This window comes from Lutra lutra, chromosome 8 (genome assembly GCF_902655055.1).
Source record: "Lutra lutra chromosome 8, mLutLut1.2, whole genome shotgun sequence".
Taxonomy (NCBI): Eukaryota; Metazoa; Chordata; class Mammalia; order Carnivora; family Mustelidae; genus Lutra; species Lutra lutra.
The window spans coordinates 110,458,142-110,479,724 of record NC_062285.1 but is presented as its reverse complement, the minus strand read 5'-3'; the positions used below and the strand labels follow the sequence as shown (position 1 = coordinate 110,479,724).

Here is a 21,583-nt window from a genome sequence, read left to right as displayed (position 1 = left end):
TTAGAGCCAGAGAAAGAGAAATCACAGTCAACTCCCCAAAACACCCTGCTTCAATATTTACCTGACAGCTTTGGTATCTTGACACTTTCCCAGTGCATTTCCTCCTTTATCAGATATTATTTTACAAGGGATTTCTTGTTATACAGAACTGACATAAATCAATCTATAACAGAGGAATTTGTTTAATACATTTATTCTTTTAAGAAGTTGCATGGTCGTATTTCATCGACTTGTACAATAGAAAAAAAAATTTACTACTAAAACAGAGTTTGTGGAGACTGATGGATGGTAAACCTATTTAGTCTTTTCAGAGGTTCATTCTTAGATTTTAATGTTAAATAATAACAACTATTCATTTAAGCTGGTCTCACTGTATATCTTGACCTTTAGCAATTCCACACACAGCAGCTTATTGTGGTATCCTTTAAATATGAGAAATAGAATGTTTTACTTTGCCATTAAAGGAAAAATAAGAGTACTGTATGTTACATGGCCCATGAAATATTGGCAGTGTGCTCCTTGGCTTTCATTCGAAGAACTGCGATACTGGAAGACCTCCTTTCAAATTCTGGCTTTGTTTCAAATGCATGTCCATTGGTAGCCCCAGTAAGAAGAGAGTCAGTGAAAAAATTGTTGAGGGGCACGTGGCTGAACTGGTTCTGGTGGTTTGAAAACCCTGTGTAACTGGAATCTGTCCGAGGCGAGTGAGAATAAGGTGTCATGCAGGAGGACGTGTCACGTGGTAACATGCATGAAGTAACCACAGAACCACCACTCGCATTTCCTGCCCACAAATTGTTCTGAATCTGGAATATATAAAACAACAAATATTACATTAACGCATTCTCACTTTTGTTGCCTCACATTTGTTAAACAGCGTTGACTCAATTTTGTCAACTATTCATTGTTTGCTCCCATTGGGTGGTCTGTAATGACATTCTGAGTACATAAAGTGATTACTAAAAAGTAATTATTTGGAAGATTCTTCCAATCTGTTATACTGTAGTAGATCACCAAAATCCACATATCTGACATCAAATACTCTCAAAACATGTCAGTCTCTCAAGGATTCTTTTTATAGTCATGATTTTTAAAATGAAATCTAGATTTAGTCATGATTCACGACAAATTCATGTGTTTAGAAGAGCAGTTTAAAATACGGTTTTAAGTTTAAATATAGCTTATCTTTCTAAACTCAATGACACAATTGCATTATCTGAAGTTCTGCAGTTGGACTCAGTGTGGCAGCTTTTGTTGGAAACCATTCCTGATAGTTACTCTGTAGATTCTTTAATCAAACTCATTACTGGGAATGTTTAGTCTTTCATTGCCTTCTATTTCCTATAGTCTTAAATATATAGCTCTGTGAATATGAGCAATATATACATATTTTAAACATTTTTTCTATGCTTTATCTATGATATGGTGAGGTTACAACAGAATTATGACATGTAAAATAAATTAAAATTCTAAAACATGACCATTACCAAATAATGAAAACAACTGAGAAAAATATGCGGGTACTAGCAAAAATATTATAAGAGTACAATTAAAGTACTATATAACATTTTATGTAAGACTGAAAACTAGATTGTCACTTGTGTGCAGAAAATTCACATTTCTTAGTATTAGGAAACAACAAACACAAATTTCTCTAAATTTACTTGCAGGTAAAGGAGACACTAAGTAGAATTAGTATAATACGAGTTTTAAATAGGAGGTATCTTAGACCAGCTATTCAAACTAAGACAAGGAAAAAAAAAAGTGATCACATGCATTACTGAGAAGCACAGAGAAAAGTCATGCCAACAGTAGTAGCTGAGGGAAAATGAGAGTTTGAGCCTTAGAAAACAAAACTTTAAAATTGCAATACTATTACAAAAATTTGAATTACAACAGAGCAGTAATACCTATGTTTATCACATCTGGCTTCCTTTTTTAAAATCAGGATAATCAGTATCATATCCTCAATTGTTTTTAACACATATACAAATAATGTTTGCTTATATTTATTTTTACATAAAAATCCCAGTCTACTGCATATAACCTCTGGTGTACTCTCACAATACTCACACTTAAATCCTTCTTTTTAGGACAACTTATTTTCAATAAATAGCATAAAATGTCACTGAATCTTCTACATGACACTGGTGGAGATGTTACTCTGTCACTCAAGAAAAGACTGCTTAACCAGTTTCAAACATAAGAGAAAATCTGAACGACTAATTTCATCTGTTAGTTGGGACTTCAAAGATTGGCACAATGCTCACTTCAGTGTTATTTCAGAAATAGTTATTTATATAAATATATTTATAAGCTGCTTCAAATATATTAAACCTGTGAGACATATCTATAGATGCATATAATGGTTTGCACATTTTATTAATCTTTAAGTCACCATGGGTTATGTTGTTTTAATTTGAGCTGATTCTACTAAATGGAACCCACTTTAGCCAAAATATAATGACTGGTGCCACTGATTGCTGAATTATGTATCTCAAACCAGTAAGAGGGACTGTTAATGTCATTACTCTGTCAACCTAGCTCTTCTAACTTGATCTGGGTGATTTTCCTCTGACATTCAATCAAACATTGTGCTACACTGCAAAACCCACAGTCACATGTCTGACAAAAGGGCTTTCAGGAAATGAAAGTGAACTTGCTTGCTTATTTTTGAAAAAATAAATGAAAGGCAAAATAGCGGTAGAGAAAGATTATTTACATTTTAAGTTTGATAAAGGATTCCTCAATTTATACATAGTATTGCTGAAATTTATTATTAAAATCATCTACTCATATTTCAAATGCATAGAAATGTATTTAATAACTAAGTTTAAAAAAAGGAAATGAGGATGATAAAGGCAAGGAAAGTAATCTATGAATGTAAATTAAGAAAGTGTTCTCTCCCTAAAGAATTAATATTAATCTATTAATTAATCTCCCTAAAATAATTCATATTAATCTATTATAATTCATATTCATATAATTCATAATAACTCATATTAATCTCCAGTTTCCCTGGCACAAACAAGTATTTTTAGTTTGATCAAAACTTCTTATCTGGACATGATCAAACAAGTTAAATGTGCTACTTTTGGTGACAGAATTTCTAGCGTATAGAAAGAAATGTGTTCTTAACAGAACAGACTGGTAAAGCACGTTACTACAGCAATATTTTAGTCGGATTTGAGAAGATACCCATATAGTCCCTTGGGTAGTGATAATGTTGCACATTTTTACTGGTATGTCCTATCTCCTGATCTCTATCTCCTCCACCCCATATCTTTCTTTCATTTAAAAATTCTTGGCTTGTCTTCATCTGACTTTAGGGTTTTATTTGGTTTTGATATCGAAAGTTAGATCCAAATCATAAAAAGACAATATCCCCAATGAATTGAGGTTTTGCTTCCTCTGAAGCATTCCTTCTGGGTGATTAAAGATCTGATGACAACAATCAAAATCATCCTCATGACAGCTAATGGCTATCAATTAATTACTGCATGCATGGTATTAGATGTACTGTGAAGACTCCTCGTCATTTCTACACACTAAAAGATGCTTCTTTGCTTTTAGTAGCCCCATTTTGTAAAAGGTAAAACTACAGATACAGAGAGCTTAAGAACCTTCCACAAGATGTGTAACTCCAATGGTAGGGGTCAAATCTGAACCCAGAAAACCTTAAGAAATGCAACAATGATATAAAAACTAGTCTTACAAGCTGAAATTATTTATTTACTTATTTCTAAGTTTAGCTTTGTGGGGGTTCATAGGCTCTATTCTCTGACAGCAAAATCCCCAATGTTTGCTCATAACTTTTTATTCATCCTTCAGCTTAACACAATACATAATAAGCACTTAATATAAATTTATTATGTGACTGAAAAAAACTTGAGGAATATGAAATTTGAACTGATCCATCTTGCAGATATAACCAAAATTTTATGGACAATTTATGCTAATATATCTAAATTTGTTTCATGATATGAGCTCCATAATCACTGTTCTGTATAATCTTGACAATTATCATGAAAATTTCATCCCCAGACACTATTGACTGTATTTCTCTAGGTAGTTTTATTTCCCATCAAGTACTTAGTCTTCATCATAGATACATCCTCTTGGAGATTCCGACCCATTAAGCATGGGGTGTGGCTTATGGGATCTGTATTAAAATGAGGGCAATGACAATATTACAGGAATTCTGAAAATCACCTGGGATTAGGAGACACTACTGAAGTCCAACTTCCTTCAAAAGGCAAAAAAAACCCTCGTACACTTTCAATTATATTTAATTCTTGTAATAAGAAGCTCACCTCTTTAAAAAATTTTCATTCCCTTTAGGGGAGCTCTGTAAAAAAGTGAGCTGTTATCTTCTTCTATCACTTCTATTTCCGTTCTTTAAAAATGATACAGAAGAGGTAGCATCCTTCTTTCATGTGAAAATCTTCAAATAGCTTAGGCAATTATGACACAAGTCTCTTTTTCTTAAACATTCCTCAAAGGCAGTATTTCATCAAATAAGAAAGCTGTTAGAGCTTGTGGTTGAATAAATCTGCTGTCAAGGTAGGCTCAGTCCATGGGGCCTCCACCCCTCCACCAATTCTATTTTTATACGAGTGGTCATGTTAAAACTATGTTCTCGAACCTACAAGGCCTATTGTCTAAAACTGTATATATATTTGTTAACAGAGAAGCCACACAAAAATCTCGCTAACTCATTAGAAGAAATATATTTGCTATTAGACTTTGGAATGAAAGAATACATTTTTTTTTTTCCTAAATAGGATCACTACTTTTCTTTTTTGGACTATTTCAGAGACACCTACAATGGTGGAGCTCAGTACCAAAAAAATTTTAGGTTTTTTTTTTTTTTTTTTTCAGGCCTCTAACTGCAAAATAGTAAGTAGCCTCACAACCAGGAATACCATTATTAAATAATATCCACGTCTTACTTTCCAATGTGCCAAAAAAAAAAAAAAGACTGCCTTTACATTTTTTCTCTTTATTGTATTTAAAAGAAGTAGAAAATCTAAAAACATTCCATGTTTTAACGTGCTTCACAACGTTTTACAAAAGTTCTAGGGGTACCGTTCAAAGCATCGTCCAGGAACTTAGCCAACTATATCCCATTAGCATGAATGGAGGTTCGGATGACTTACTACACTCTACTTTGAACATGTGTCCCTTAATGTTTTTCTAATCAAATGAAAAGTTAAAATTTAATTATTTCATGACTTTGAATTTAGGAGGAAAGTTGTTGTTGTTGTTGTTGTTTTGTCTGATTCTTTCCAAATAGAAATAAAATTCATTTAACACTCATTTTTCTTCCAAGGAATTAAAAAGTAATATATAGGAAAGAAAGGGTCAACATGTATTTGTATTTTACACACACACACACACACACACACACACATACACACCACAAACACATGAAGAGTTTTCACTGTGGATATATATTCATGTGTTGAAATCATATGGTAAATAATGAATGATAAATTACAAATCTCATTTACCTTCACCTTAGAAACTTGATATATTCTTTATATATAATCAAAACTAAAAACAAAATTTTAATATATTAAATCTAGTGTATTTTTCTAATATAGTTACTGATTTTATTATAGTAAGCAACTTTTCATATTTGAAAAAAACCTTTTAAAAGAAATGCAAGTTTGTTTCTCTTTGCATTAGCTGTAAAGTACCATGATGTATAAAAAACAGTTTCATGACAGCATTACATATTCTATTTCCTAATATTACTGCAGTTTAGAAGCCACTACCCTATGGAATTTAATCTGTATCTAAGAGACACACTTAATAACATGAAATCAATGAGTAACAATCATTCCCTAATTTTAAAGCAACTCTAAAACTAAATATTTTTCCACTAAAACAAGTTTATTTAACCTTACTCCTTTTCTATATATAGATTGCGCTTACCTGCCACCAACATCCATATGTACACACATACACACACACACAGCCCACACACACATGCTATACTCATACTACCTTCACACCATATGCCTACACATGTCCCTGTGGGAGTTAAAGGTTGCTTTAAAAAAACACAGGTCAGGGATTCACAAAGAGGTATCTGTAATAATGCTTTAGCAATAGCTTCTTTGCATTAAAATCCTAAAGTTGATTTTTGGTTTTCCTCTTTGAGAGAATGTTTACATTTATTGACCACTTTGTATATTATTGAACTTATTATATAGATTTACCTCTACATTATCACTTCTATAATTGACCAGATTTTTATATGGTCTCTTTAAAAAATGCTAACATGACTTTCTGCAAAAGCAGTTTAATTTTTTAAAAGGCCATTAAATTCTTTATTAGCATAACCCTCCCTTTAAAATTTAGGGTGATAAAATGTTAATAAGAGTCATACACTTAGTAACTTGAAGATATTTTTAGCTGTTGACTGATTTTAGGGTTCTAATAACTTTTCTAGTAACTACATCAAGAAGTTGCTGGCAGGGAGAAAGATTATAAATGTTTTTCTAAATAGTGAACTTGCTACCAGTGAGTAAGTCTCACTCGCTACCAGAGAATAAGTAAATAATTCTCAAACACTGACAGTTTGTCCATCTGAAAAAAAAAAAATCCCAATTAAATTAATTACAAAGTGAAAAGATTTATCTGAGTACGTTCAGGTATACTTAAGATAGAAATGAGGGTACATTTTCATCAGTGCCTACTTATTAGCTGTAATTTTCACATTAAAAAAACAGATAATATAAAATTATTAAAATTTTTTGGAACCAATTTACATTTCAAAAATTTCAAAAGTATACCTTTTAAACATATAGTATCATTAAGATGTAGTGATTAGAAATTACTTATCAGGAAAAGGTCATATATTAAATATTGGTTGCTACTTTAATTTTTTAAATAAAATTCCATCTTAGAAATATGTGCAGAGATTTGGAACAAGAGTGAATTTTCCATTAAAAAAAATCACTATAAGATATAACAATCATATGAGACAAAAATCTGAGAAAACTGCTTTACAGAAAAAGTATATATATATATAATCTTTTTAGTGCAAATATTAAAAGCACTAATCTTCATAAGAAATGGTAATGTCTGGAAATTTTCAGAATGACATCACATTAATGTGTTTAAATTTTGCATTATTTAAATACTATTTGAAATAGGTGCTCCAAGTCAAAAGCCTAAGAAACATTAAGGACATACTTTTTCTCTTCTTTTAGTGTTGGATGCATTCTTAAACTATATGGTAGTTATGGTCATTAAAAAGACTAGTGGGAAATCTCACTTTATATTCCTAAAACGACACTTTTCAAATCTACTCACTTAAGACAGAATAAAATAATAGGATTTGCTATTTTGCTCATTATTCAGCAACAATGATCAACATGGAGTATTTTCCAATTAACTGTCACATTTTTTTATGTATTTTAATATATGCATGATAGCCATTGTTGACAGTGCTTGATTCATTTTTAATGACACAATTCTCCAGTTAAAACAAAATCCACAATTATAAGAAACAAAGATTAAAATATAAACTAAGTTTTCCTTGTGAATTAATAATTTAAAATATAAATCCAATATGCACAGAATATTTTTAAATTTAGAGGTTACATGAGGCTTAATAAATATGACAAGCAAAACCTCTGAATTAAAACATATTCTAAGTTAAGGAGGGCATGTATTGCATGGAGCACTGGGTGTGGTACATAAACAATGAATCTGGGAACACTGAAAAAATAAAATTACGTTAAAAAATAATAATAAAATAAAAAATAAAATAAAATATATTGTGAGTTCACATTAACAATAACAGCATGTGCTGCAGATTTTAACCTACAGATCGTTGTCACAGACTTCTCAGGCTTAATTTCCCTCCCGGTTCTTCTCCATCCCCTGTAAGATAGTTTTTATATGTATAAGCAACAATAGCACTCTTCAATAATTTATTTTTGCATTTGCCTTATTATTTATTTTGGTAATATACTCAAATGCTGACAATACCTGCTTCATGTTACATGTAACTTATTTTTAATATGTACTTATACATATATATTAAATATTCTTCATAAAAATTGTTATACAGCTTGTATATTTTTATACATTAAATTATATTAGCAATTTCATATTAATATGACTTGTTGACCCAATGATGTTAATATTTTTGTCCCTCCATTCTTCCTAAGAGAAGTTTCACTGTATCACTATGGGAACATTTCATTGGTTGTCTCACAAATATGAGAATATTTATTATACAATGCATCAAGTATAGCTACATTACTAACATTAAAAAAAGATTCTTGGTTATTTATTTACTGTTTCAGATGCCTTTCAATTGCTAAACCACAGTGGCTGAAGGAGACAAGTTCCATATTCTTTCTTTAGCTTAAGGGAACCTTAAAAATTAGTAGAGAGCTAATGCTACTCTTAAGAGGGGCAGAGTGAACAATATTTTCATAATCACTATTTTATAGAAACATTAACATTTCCTTAAAAAACTGTAAATTACAATTTTTGAAACAGAATTTATTAAACTAAAAATACTGTACAGCGTTCATCTGTATTTTAAGTTGCTCCAATGACTATATATATATAAATATACATAATATAAATAAATATACATATATATAAATTATTTATAACTTGAATCCAATCTTTGGTATGTTCAAACTCCCAGTGGCATACATTTATTAAGTCATTAAACAAAAGAAAGCAAGACACTGCATGGGTCCTGTTGTATATTATGTAAACAAAGATTTAGTTATGATTCTCACTATACACTAAGTAAAACCCTATGGAAAATTTTGGTGGGAAACAACTTCAAACCTTTTAAAAATTTTTGATGAAAATATTTTATTCATGAGAAAATAATTTTGGTGGATTAAGAATACACTCAAACATTCCATAAAGTACTGTATTTGGTTGTCTTAATTTAAAGAGGAAAGTACATTTAACTAAATCTGATCTTCCCTAGACCCTTAAGTAGTGAATTTACTCAAAAATCAGATTAGTTTAAATGCTACAATAACAGAACATTCACACCCCTTAGCTACCTCTCTACTGTAGAATCAATAATGACTAATGGCTATTATAGAGTTGTTAATATTTATTGAGCACTCATTATGTACTAGGCAATGTCCTAAGTACTTGGCAGAAACTACTGTTTCTAATCTTCACAAACATCGTATGAACATGTATTCCCATTTTATAAATGAGGAGAAACATGCCTAGAGGTTAATTCATTTGCCAAAGTTCTAAAATCTATTAAGTAGCAGAGTGAGGATCTGAACCCACAAGTCCCTGGCTGTGAAGCCCACAGTCAAACATTAACACCTGGTCCTCCTCAAGTTCCATGACTTGGTTGTACCGATTGTTTGGAAATCAATTTAATTGTCACAAAATAATCATCACAAATAAGAAAAAGTAATCCTCCACACCACCAACTCTTGCACCGATAATACCTCCGTTTTACAAAGAAAAAAATCTGAAGATCAAGGAAGTCAGACTTACCCAAAGTTACCCAGAAAGTAAATGATAAAGTTGATGCACATGTGATCTAAGCCAAACCTAAGGTCATGAAACTAGAGATCCTTTTAAGAATGAAGGCTGGCTCTAATACTCCAGAAAATGTTTAGATCTTTAAAACTATTTTATTCAACAAAATAACTATTTTAAAAAATGCTTTGGTGTCCATAAACTAGAAATAAATTAGAATCTACTCTTGATAGATGCTTGCTTTTTCAACTCTAAGACAAAATTACATAGGTCCTTTTGGTCTGCTGGGTGTGGGTTGCATTAAGAAGTGTCTGCAGAATTTGGTATGAATATCACCTAGTTTGTAATCTTGCCCAAAAAGGAAGATATTTTTTCTGGATCATTTATATAACCCCCATGCCTCACACAGTACCTAGCATATATTTGTTGCCTAAAATGCAAATAACTCTGGAAGAAAAAAAAATTAAGTTGAAAGTGTTCTGCAAAATCTTTGTAATCTATTTCTTTCAACGGAGGAAGAAATTGAGACTCAGAGAAGGAAAGTGAACTGCTAAGGACCCCAGAGATCCAGAAATCATCTCTTTTTACTGAGAATTGATTAGTTTGGGGTTCATAAGATATTCCAGAATGTTGGAGTGAAACTTTTTTTCACATCTATTCGGTGTATACATAATTTGCTTAATACTGTTGTAATCTTTTTTTGAAACATAAATACTTTTTTAAAAAGAAAACCTGAAAACAGTCTAAAAAGTGTTTACATTTTTTAAACACTTTATATCATTATTTTATATATTTAAAAAATGAAAGCATGCTTGCTTTCCAAAATGATTTGGTCTTTTAGGGTCAAAATTGAAATATTTCATTGCTCAGTGATGCTGCTTAAAGAGCTCTGAACCGCTGCACTCAGAAAATCTGGACTTAAGTTCAACGAGTTAATGGCCATACGAAGGAAGCCTGGGTTAAAAAAAGCCCTCAACTGCTAGGTATTAATTTTACCAGTAGGGCTGTTGCTACTAATTTTTTAATAAGATCAATGGAAACAAGGTATTTAGAACACTTTAGAAAATAATTACATTCATAAATAAACCTATTATAGGTTATATAGAGATACTTTTATAGTTGGCAAGATTATTATCTGCATTATTATCTGCATATCTGAAGAGACCATTTTCTCAACCATTTCTGTTTTCATGTATTTCTGTGTATGCTTTTGTTTTCCTGCCAAATTGTTAGTTCTTTATTTCTGTCCTGTTTCTAGTTTCCAACTTTTTGGTAATTAATATTTTTTTCTGTAATTAGTAACAGTAACCAAGCTCAGTGTCTTATTGCGCTAAGTTGTTGGATTCTGTCTTGGTTCTTATTTTTCTGATTATAATTTCTATTTTCAAGGCACATGCTCAAAAAAAAAGTTTCCTTTAGGCTGAAGCTTGCGAGACATGATCTTGGCATAATTATTTCTTCAAAATAAAAAAAGTCAACTACATATTTTTAAGTTCAGATGGAATTTTCCTGACTTTATCCAATACCCACAGTGGGGAGTGAGAGACATTCTGATTTCAGTATCTTTGGCAACCAAATGTCTAACAACTTACCAATATAAAAAGTTACAATAGATTTTACAGTATTGTTTTATTACTGTTGATGAATTATACTGTCAAAATAACTTCAAAAACAATAACTTCAGCATGGGATGCCTGTGTTGCCATACTTAATTTAAGAGTTGGTATAACCAATGCACATAAATTTTGGAAAAACCACAGGGAAAATTAGTGCAAAATTCCCATGACTTGTGTAGGGAAATTTTTAAATTAATCCTTTGTTGGAGTGAAAAAGACTATCAAACATATAATCTGATTGTACCATCTCCCTTCCTGCTCGAGGTACTTAATACTTGAAGTACTAGAGGTTACCTCGGTGTGCTAACAGACCATCTCTAAAGCTATGAGGCACAGTAACACAATGGCAAGATAATCCTAGGAAAAAAGAATGACTAAGAGTGTATTAAGTTACATTAAGCCCTTATAAAGAGTTTAGTTCGTGCCCGGCACTCTTCTAAATGTTTTATGTTGCACTGAAGAAGAAAGATAAGTTGGAGATAAGGCAACCACCAGCAAGGCACAGGGAAGTGGGGGGAAAAAAAACCCCACAAACAAACAGAAATGGGGTTTCCAAGGAAAAAAACGAAAACCGAAATAAAAAGATGCAAAAAAAAGTATGTTGTAGTCAAGTGTGATGGAGCACACTTGACTAGTAAGAGTATATGAAGTCCATTTGAAAAAAGTTCATTAATTTGTAACTTTACTATTTCTAAATTTATCACAGTGAAGTAGTTCGAAATATTTCAAATACCTGCCAATACACACCATCTTGGTCATATGCATTGTTATTTTACTGGTTCTGTGTTTAGCTTCTGCTCCCCTGAGCGAAACTGAAAACCTGCATAATGCAACTTAAGCTTTATGCTCCTTTGGTATTCATTTATTAATTATTCAATCTTTTCAACACAGCCGTTGGGAGAGAGTCTATTAGACGGGTTAAGATCTTGCATGTAGGAGCCAGACTGCCTGAGATGAGATAGATCCCAGCTTCGTCCCTAATGAAGGTAAGTATCTTCCCTCTCTGTGTCTGTTTACTCATATGGAAAATGAGGATAATTCATCAATAACATCTATAGTGTAAGATCGTGATAAGGATGAAACGAGTTACTCCATGTAACCCTCTCAGAACACGGCCTGATCCTATAAGGGTCATGGCTGTGTTAACAATCACGAACCCACCACAGTGCCTGCTCTCATGGAGCTTAGAACCTACCAGGGAGACTTCCTCACAGCACTTTGTTCACTACTCAATTAGGACACTCAAAACTACTGGGTGAATCAAAGCTCATTTGCCCTATGTTGATAAGGAGCAGAATATATATATATATATATATATATATATATATATATATATATATAATTTATTATATATTTAAAGGCATATGTGTATATATATATAATATTTATTATATATTTAAAGGCATATATATATATATATATATATATATATATATATGCTTTTAAACTGAAGGAAAAAAGGAACTCCTTTAAGATAAATTCCTAGAGTAAGAAAAACAAGGTTCTCCTGAGGGCAGGTATGGACCTTTATTCCGGAAGCTCCTGTCATCTTCTAGTAGACTGCAGTGGCAAGGCTTAGCTGCAGCAGCCCTTCACAGGCTGTCCTGTGAGGACACTCCTGTGATCACGGGTCATTGCTGTCATCACGGGCTGATTCCTTAACTCCCCATGGGTCTCATTTCCTAACGTTTAGAAGGACAGAACCAGGTGATCTCTGAGGCTTTTACTCACATATGATAATACATTAATAAATTTGGTGAATTTATCTAGAAGGGTGAAGCTTTCAAAATAAGTTTTTAAGAATCATAAAAAGCATCAGAATAGAAGGATGCACAAAGCTAAAGGACTGAATTTGTGCTCACAAGGTATGAACTTAGAGTTGAAGAAAATGAATACCCTTCAGTTTGAGGTTGCAAAGATTTGGTTACTGGACTGTCAAGGTCTTCCCCCAGCATATATGTTACATATTTGTTTTCAAAATGGTCTGTAACAATGTATATCCTTAAACAGTAAGGAATGAAATAACAAATATCTCGCTCCTTATAATACAAGTGGTCCTTTTATCATGTATCAAATATAGTTCTGAATATTGTAACTCAGTAATAAGAAAAATGAATGTCCAATTAAAAAGATAAAATGTATCTTGTTTACATGAATTACAAACTGTGAGAAAGAAAAAAAAAGCCTCAAAATTAAAGGGAAATAATGAGAAGAAAAGGAATTTCTACATGCTCTTTAAAATGAGATGAGAACTCCCATAGAAAGGGGTGGATGTGTTTTTAAAAGTGGTAAATTTTTTAAATGATCTTCAGTACTAATCCTATATATGTTTTAAGTAACCAAAGGCTAAATGTTTCCCTGAAACAATGGACTAGAAACAAAGCTAGAAAGACAACATAGAAAAAGAGATATTTTTAAGTGGACCTGAAGGTTTCATAGACCACACCAGGCACTAGGTTAGGGGATGGCTCATAAAACATTAGCCACAGAGACAGCACGCCAAGCAATGCTTTATTTATTTGTTAAAAAAGTTAACAAAGGAAATGAGTCTGAATAGTTAAAATGTAGACTAATTAAAAGGTTTATACTGTGAATGATGCTACTTCAGTTGTTGGCAATGTGTGATAAGGAAGGGACCCTAAAATATCTTTGAACAAATGGCTCTAAAAGTAAATAATAATGAAATAAATTTTTAGTAAAAGAAGCATCTAACAAACATGCAAAAAGTCTTCTGGAGGGTAACATTTTCATTCTTGACTACTGCATCAGACATAATAAAGCCAAAATAATATTCCTATTAGGAATATACAAACCACATCTATTTTTCGCGATCAGTATTCTGTGACGTTTACCATACCTGTGGATAGCTGTCAGTCCTTGGCAAAACTGATATATCATAGGTGGCAGCAAAATGGCTTTTAGCTTGTTGTATTTGGCCATAACGTTCTCTTTTTCTCCACTTGGCCCTTCGATTTTGAAACCAAACCTAATTTTTTTAAAAAGTAGAATTTTAGCTGAGGAATATTTGAAAATGCAATGGTGTTGTTAAAAGACACAGATCAGAAAGAACAAACCAGGTGTACAAAATCACTAAGAAAGAAATTTATGTCACAAAAGTAGCCTCAAGTTTTACTTTCTATTTCACCCTGGTAAGTGGTATGTCCATGAGGCAATATAAATTAATAGAAAGGGAAGAGATACTTAAAAAAATATATTTACTATGTCTCAGACTCTGGGTTTTTTTTTTTTTTTCATTTTGGAAAATAAAAAGGAGTTAGATTATGTGATTTTGAAGACTCCTTATGTCTCCAAATTATCATAGATAATCTTCCTCTCAGAGAATGCTGCAAATCTGGAAGACATTCATGGTTTTTTAGTATGGGGTTATGCACATAACATTAACCCAGCCAAACTGTAACCAAATTAATATCTGGATCTGTCAAAACAATTATCTTTAGAACATGTCACAGAGTGAAGACTGTGTTGGGTTTTACCCATACCTTAGATAATCTTAGAAAAATTTAAACACAAAGATTACATCCAAACATATGGGACTGACAGAAATATCATAATTATTTAGAAACAGAAAATATTAAGATCACATATTAGATTAAGCATGATAAAGACTATAGGTAAAATGGAACCATCTAAAATTGAACTCTGGTTTTAAAATATACAAATGTGCTTATTACATAAATTACACCATTTATAATACTTATCTTCCCTTATAAGAAATGCTCAAAAATCTCCAAATCATATAAGAGACTTATAGGTAACACAAATAATAAGATAAATGGGAAGATATACCCATGTTCAAGAAAGCCTATGAGTTACTAGAGCCTCTATAGAATCACTAAGCTCTCATCCAAATTTCTCTATTTCTATACTAGTAATATTTATCATAATAACCATCTTCCTCATCACTAATTCACACGTGGAACTCTCCAGAATCTTCACTTAACATTTTAATGGATTAAAGGGAAACACAAAAAGTTATATTCAGTATGTGTTATTTGATATTTTTGAGTAGACATTTCACAAGCAGCTGTCAGGAAGCTCTTCGGCTCTTCTGAACTATGTTCAGAATACGAAATACTTACAAAAGAAGCTGGAAATCACATTATCAAAGTGCAGACTGTTAAAATTTACTTAAAATTTTTACTTTTTCATAATCAATTATAATCTTCTCTATCTTTACCATCATACTTATGCATACATATTAAGCCTCAGTTCAATATGCAAGCATGTGCTGCAAATTTAAGGTGGGACTTTAGTTTCCAGCAATTAAAATAAGGCTATGAGAGCTACCTGTTCAGTATGGTTTCTTAGAACACTGCTGGTAAAGGTGTATTACACACAATGCCTAGGGCCCATAATAACAACAACAAAACAAAACATAAAATATTTTCTCCCTGTCTTCACAGACACTAGGAGTATAGTAAGGGAATTTAGTAATGAAGTTTTTCTTTTTTTTTTTTTTCATTGAGAAAAGAATCTTTACAATCTCCTTAAAATAGGTATGAATTATTGCTCTGATATGAAAAGCCAGAAAAAGAAAACCTGAGTAAATTACATTCAGGTTGGCTCTCTGTGCATGTTTTTAGACAAAAATTAATCAGGAGTTGATGAAATGTTAAGGTGAAAACATCCATTGCACATAGCTGATCACTCTATAAGTAAACAAATTTTTCTATGGTTACAAGTATAACTAATGCAAATATATGAACACAAGGCAAAAAAAAATAATAATAAAACAGCACACACATGGGACTGATGTTAACACTTGACAATTCAGAATTCTTCATTAGCATCAACTTTCTGTATATTTACTTCCTAAACTAAAATAAAGTAACTATTCTCTCTACAAGCTAAAGAAAAATCCTGCTGCTTGGTATTCCCACACCACAAAATGTTGCCTTTAATGATGAAATGGCCTTGCAATGGCTTAATCTTCAGAAGAAACACTATTACTCTCATGACAAAATTCTTCACTATCTTATTCATTTCTCTATTCTTATACTGTATGGGAATTGCAAACTTTAATATTCTCCTGTTTGGCATAGTAAAAACACACAAAGAAACAGGCGATTCCCTGAAATTGTTGTTACTTGAGAACCAATAAAACGTTGTTTAAGGATACCACTTCTAGTAAAAATAAAATATGCCTAAGAGATAGAAATTTACTTAATATAATTTTTTTCAAATGATTTAAAAAGTTTAGTATATTGTGTCACCCAATTTGATTATTTGAGTATAACTTAAAATATAATTGAGTATATATTTTTAAATTACTTTAAGAGCATTATTTCTATTGCTTCTGCAAAAAAGATACAAACTATCTACATTTAAAAGTTAAAATGGAATGGCAAGACAACTATTAGAGCTAGAAAAATTATAAGTGAGCTATATGACCTTTATGTGTAGTAAAAATAAATTATTGTATATGTAACAATTGCAAATTTGTAAGATTGTTTCATTTTTTTCTTTGTTTTATTATAACCCCAACCTAATAAAATTATAGATCTATGGGCCCTTACACAAAGAATTTACCAATACCTGGTGTGTAACGTAAAAAGAACCTTAATGTCTGATAAAATAGAAAAAAACAAAATAAAATAAATGTATTAGTAATAGATAGCTATGATTCTGGTTTTTTGCCCTTTAAAAATTAATATTTAAATTAGAGATATTTATGATGTTCTTTTTTTTTAATAATCATTAATTTGTATGCCTATGTAATAAGTCAAGTGTTCTTTTAGGTTTTTGTGTGAGTGATTAAATTCTTTGCAAGGAAAAAGAAATTTTAGTAGACCTACATGCATATAGTACATTGTTCTATACCTTTAATTGGAGAATCAGTTTCTTCTTTTGTGGCAAAATGCAACCGCTGAATTATTCTAACAGTATCTCCCACTCCCAACACAAACCCAAGGCCTTCATTTGGCTCCTACCTGCACCCTGGCCTCCGTGAGCTCTGTCCTCAGAGCAAGCTGTTCTCTGACATATACATCCGGGTAATGGGTTTTCTGAAAGACCTTCTCCAGCTCCTCCAGCTGCAGGCTGGTAAAGGTGGTTCGGTGTCTCCGCTTCTTACTGCTGGATACGTTGCTGTCACATTTATCCCCAAGTTCATCCAGTTCTCCCTTTTCTGGCATCCCTTTCACGGGAGACATCCGGAGACTGTTACAGTTGTCCATAGCTCTATTTAGTTCGGTGTGAAGAGGCTGTCCTTCTACTTTAGTGATCCCATAGTTCACTGTACCCAGAGGGGGGAAAACAACAGTTCTGAGTATTGTGAAACATTTCAATGAAGAAATTAAGTTGAATCATTTACAGCATCAGGAAGAAAGTCTGTTAATGATTTACCATGCCAGTATTAATCAAACATCGTATCTTGTACTATTATTAATCCACTTCGGGCAGGTTTAAAGCCATTTCAAAATGTGTGACATGGAACTCATATAATTTACCAGATTTTACAGTTCTATCTTACAGGGCTAATGTAATGATTATGCACATAATTTAGAATCAAATAAGGTGATCAAATTAAAAGATGTTCTAGATTTTTTTTAAAAATTGAGCTTAATCTTTGAAAAGTGAACCATATTTAATATAAGTAGTGTATGTATTTATTCACAGCAGACAAAATTGAGCTACTTAAATGGCTCAAGACAGTTCAATTTGTAAAAATTGAAAAATTTCAATTTTAAAAATAATTTTTCTAAACCTAAATCCAAACTCTTCCCAAAAGTTATCTTCCTGCTCCACACAAAAGGTATGGACTACAGATTTAAGATATTTTTTTTTCTCTGTATGTTGAATATTTTGACTGTATATTCATGTCTGCTTTTTAATGTTTTTTTCAAAAAGTGACCTGCTAAATTAATGACTTTCATGTCAGTTTCTGGAAGTGCTTCTTTTAGAACAGAATAAGATTTAAGTTGACTTCTTTAGTGTAAAAACTCACTTGTGATTCTCAATAGGTCATATATATGATTAGGTCATAAAATATGTTTTAAGACAAAAAGCTTTATTTTTCCCTAAAGCAGAGACATTAAAACATCTATTAAAAGATTACAAAAGATGTCATCTTCCATTCTGTTTAGGAGTGTTTTACTCTCAGTGATTTCCTCCAGATTTGATTGCATGCTTGCAATATGATATAAAACAAAAATCTATCACATGGTGCCACACACACACACACACACACGCAGAGAGAGAGAGAGAGAGAGAGAGAGACATGCAATGGACGCACGTAATGAAATTGGAAAGAGTTTTTGAAAAAGTAAAGAACCGAGCCGGAACAATAATTTCCAAGGAGCTGCCATACTTTTTTCGTTTTTATCTGTTTTTAAATTGTCTCATAACGTATTTTAGCAACTGTTCTAATCATTATACCAATGTTTTGAACTTTAAGACCTAAAGTAACTTAAATGCTTAATATCTTTTATGCAAAAGATGTGATGTAAAACTAGATATAAAGAAGAGCCATGACTGATTAACAATAAGGTTTTGTCTAGGGCTGAGTTAAATAGGGGAACTTTGGTAATTAGGGATGGGGGAGGGGAAGCAGCCGTGAGGCTAAGGGCTTCTCAGGAGAAAGACAGGAGCTTTCCTAAATTTAGCGAACTTTGCCTACATTCATCTTATTTAATACTTTCCAATAAAATTCAACCTAAAAGTGTGATATTTGTTAAAAAGTTGTTAAGGTATCAAAAATCACCTATTTCTCTTCTTATTTTGGATTCCCGACAATTTAAAATAGGATGTAGTCCTATCCAGCAGTTGTTAGGACGTCAGAGAATCGTTTTTTTGTTTTTTAAATCCTGTCCATTCGAATAATTTTACGTACACACGTAAGAATTCCAAAAATAAAGATACTGCAGTCTGAAATACAACTAGAAAGCCAAAAATTAGCATACCAAAAATAAAAATTAATTGCGTGTGTCTTTCTAAATAAATGACAAACGATTTAACTGATTTTCTCTCTCCTTCCCACCTATATTTTTGGTTCAACCTTTCAAGTCAAAAGTAATTTGCAACGCGGAATTAGTAAAGGATAGGAGACTTTTTTGTTTTTTAACTTACTGTGTACAAAGTATTTAGAAAATGAGATCCTATGAGCCAGTACCTTGCTGGATTTTGACTCTCCATTAAAACAGGGGGCGGGAGGCTTGTTGTAAATATTTCACACTTAATTCGTTTGTTATTTTAAAGCAACCCGCTCCTTACAGCTTAACTGTGGAATATATACAATGATAAGGAAAAGTCCTCTTGGAATTGTAAACTTGCTTTAGCTGTCTCAATCTTAAAAAATTAGGTTTGTATTGGGTTACAAGATAGAAAAGATAGATGGTTTGTTTTGATAACATTTTGACTTTGAGATACTTGGCCGTTCAAAGTTGAAGATTTCACCCAGAAGCATTCCGAGAGAGGGCTTAGGTGACTTTTAATGTGGAGTCAGAAAAATAGACAATACAGAGTTCGGGAGTGAGTGCTTATATTGGGAATTCTTTATCCAAAGCTACTGAAAGTGATGTGGTGTTTAGGAAAAAAAAAAAAAAAAATTATGTGTCCTGTATTGCAAACCCAAAGAATCCGAAGTCACAACTCCACACAAGCTAATCTACCAATCTTCCAATTTCACAAAGAGAAATACTGCTACGTCTTGGGAAACTTTTCTTAAAAGGTTTTTCACCTAAAGGAACTCAAAGTTTCTTATTCGTGACAACAGTGACATCCTCTAACGAGCTATGATCGATTTCTGCTCCGTCTGCGAGGGCAGCGCGTCGGGCTCACAGAGGAAGAGCGCTGTCTTGACTCAATTACACTCTCTTTACCGCCCTATCAGTTTACGCCTGGGTCCCGGACAGACGGAGTCCGGGACCCAGAAGGGATAGCACTCGACAGCTAAAAGAGAACCGCGCGGAGGCAATCTAGCGCCTCGTCCTTCCTTTGCCCTTCCAAGTCGGCAGCAGCCAGAACACCGCTCCTTAAAACGCTCTCTGTTCCATAGCCTTCCTCCGCCCTCCGGACTCTCTCGCTCCCCCTTTCCTTCCTTCCTCCCCGCTTGCCTGTCCCGACACTTCCCCGCACTTAGGGTTTGCGGAAGGGTGGCCGAGGCTCGGGCAGGCGACTCACCGCCGCTCTCCTGACAAGGCGAGGCTCTCTCCAGGCGCACGTGATGCTCGGCGCGGGGCAGGGGCCCGAAGGCCTGCACGCATTTGCCCGCGGACGCTTTGCTGTAAAAGGACTCATTGTCCAGGGTCTCCATAACGTGCTCCAACGCGCCTCCTGCGCCCATGTAGAAGTCACTGTTTTTACTCGGCGGGCTCTTGAGGGCAAACTTCTCGCTCAGAAACTCCATAATCCTGGAAGGCTGTCGCGGAGCTCCTGGGGCGCAGAGGCTGGAGAGCGCTGGGGGAGGGAGCAAGTGGGCGGGAGTAGGGAGGGCCGAGGAGGGAAGGGGAAGCGAGCGCTGCGGCGCCGGGAGCTTCCCGGCTCCGAGCCCTTTAATACGTCCGGGATGGAAAGGGGGCACCGAAGTTGCTTTTATATCTTGAAACTCAGCTGGGCTCAATGGGCAACCTCCCAGTTCTAATGAATATGAAAATAGGCAGGCGACTAACTCCACCCAGGGTCCCCCTCCGCCCTCACCCCACCCCCACCTTCCCCCACTTACCCAGGCAGGGAGCGTCCAGGCCTAGGTTAGACAGACAGCTCCATTTCAGACAAATGCCAGGAGGGACGAGGCCCCCGACACCCAGAAACATTGTCGCCGCGACAGCGGACTGGCATTTCGGAAGAGCTTGGTGAGATCGCAAAGCAGTTAACCCTCCACTCCCTGCTCTCTGCGCCCTTCCGGGCCGGCTGCGGGACACCCGCTCCCCACCCCGCCCCCACGCCGGCCACTCACTACCAGAAAGATTTAGAGGCGTCTTAAGAACTTGAAAGGAAGTATTACTCTAAAGGGCTTTTATTTCATCCGTAAATCGTTTATGTGGAAGATCCACATTAACCCGAATCGCAAGAAGCCAGTTACGTTGGCAGCTCTTCCCTGGGTCGGCCGCGGTGGAGGGGCGGCAGCTTCTTCTAACCCGGAGGAGCTCCGCGTCCCGGCACTCTCAGCGCTCACGAGCCTTGGCCTTTCCTTTCTTTCTGGAACGCAGCGGCTTGTGGACGTGCTTGCGATGAATAGGAGAGGAGAGCGGAGCCAGAGGCATTGAAAGCAATATGCCAATACCAATCTACTTCCTCACTCTCCTCCCAACGCTCCCTTTGGTCCACGATTTTATCATTCGATCCAGATTTTAGGAAAACCTGTTAGGAAAAGAGCCTCCCCCAAAGGGCCTTTAGTATAGGCCAGAGGGACGCTCGTTACACAAGGCTTATGAAAGAGGAAGGCCTTCAGCGCGGTTTTTCAAACACTTAGTTTTAAAGGGTGGGGTGGAATTACTGTGAACTGCGCT

At 34.1% G+C, this 21,583-nt stretch overlaps 1 protein-coding gene across 1 annotated transcript; it reads right to left on the bottom strand.

Annotated features, from left to right (window-relative positions):
- Positions 1 to 230: 230 nt before the first annotated feature.
- ALX1 (ALX homeobox 1) lies at positions 231 to 20,536 on the bottom strand. Its single transcript, XM_047742427.1, has 4 exons — positions 20,256 to 20,536; positions 17,066 to 17,370; positions 13,972 to 14,100; positions 231 to 806 (listed from the first exon to the last, which is right to left on the bottom strand). The coding sequence occupies exons 1-4, from the start codon at positions 20,479 to 20,481 to the stop codon at positions 486 to 488; spliced, it is 981 nt and encodes a 326-aa protein (XP_047598383.1). The 5' UTR covers positions 20,482 to 20,536; the 3' UTR covers positions 231 to 485.
- Positions 20,537 to 21,583: the final 1,047 nt, after the last annotated feature.

What these genes read in the sequence shown, in the direction of transcription:
- ALX1 (XM_047742427.1), bottom strand. Translation starts at nt 20,481, where the DNA reads ATGGAGTTTCTGAGCGAGAAGTTTGCCCTCAAGAGCCCGCCGAGTAAA. An exon ending in GCCTTGTCAGGAGAGCGGCG is followed by an intron (nt 17,371 to 20,255) that starts GTGAGTCGCCTG and finishes CTCTGGGTACAG; the next exon opens with TGAACTATGGGATCACTAAA. An exon ending in GGACTGACAGCTATCCACAG is followed by an intron (nt 807 to 13,971) that starts GTATGGTAAACG and finishes TATATATTCCAG; the next exon opens with ATTCAGAACAATTTGTGGGC.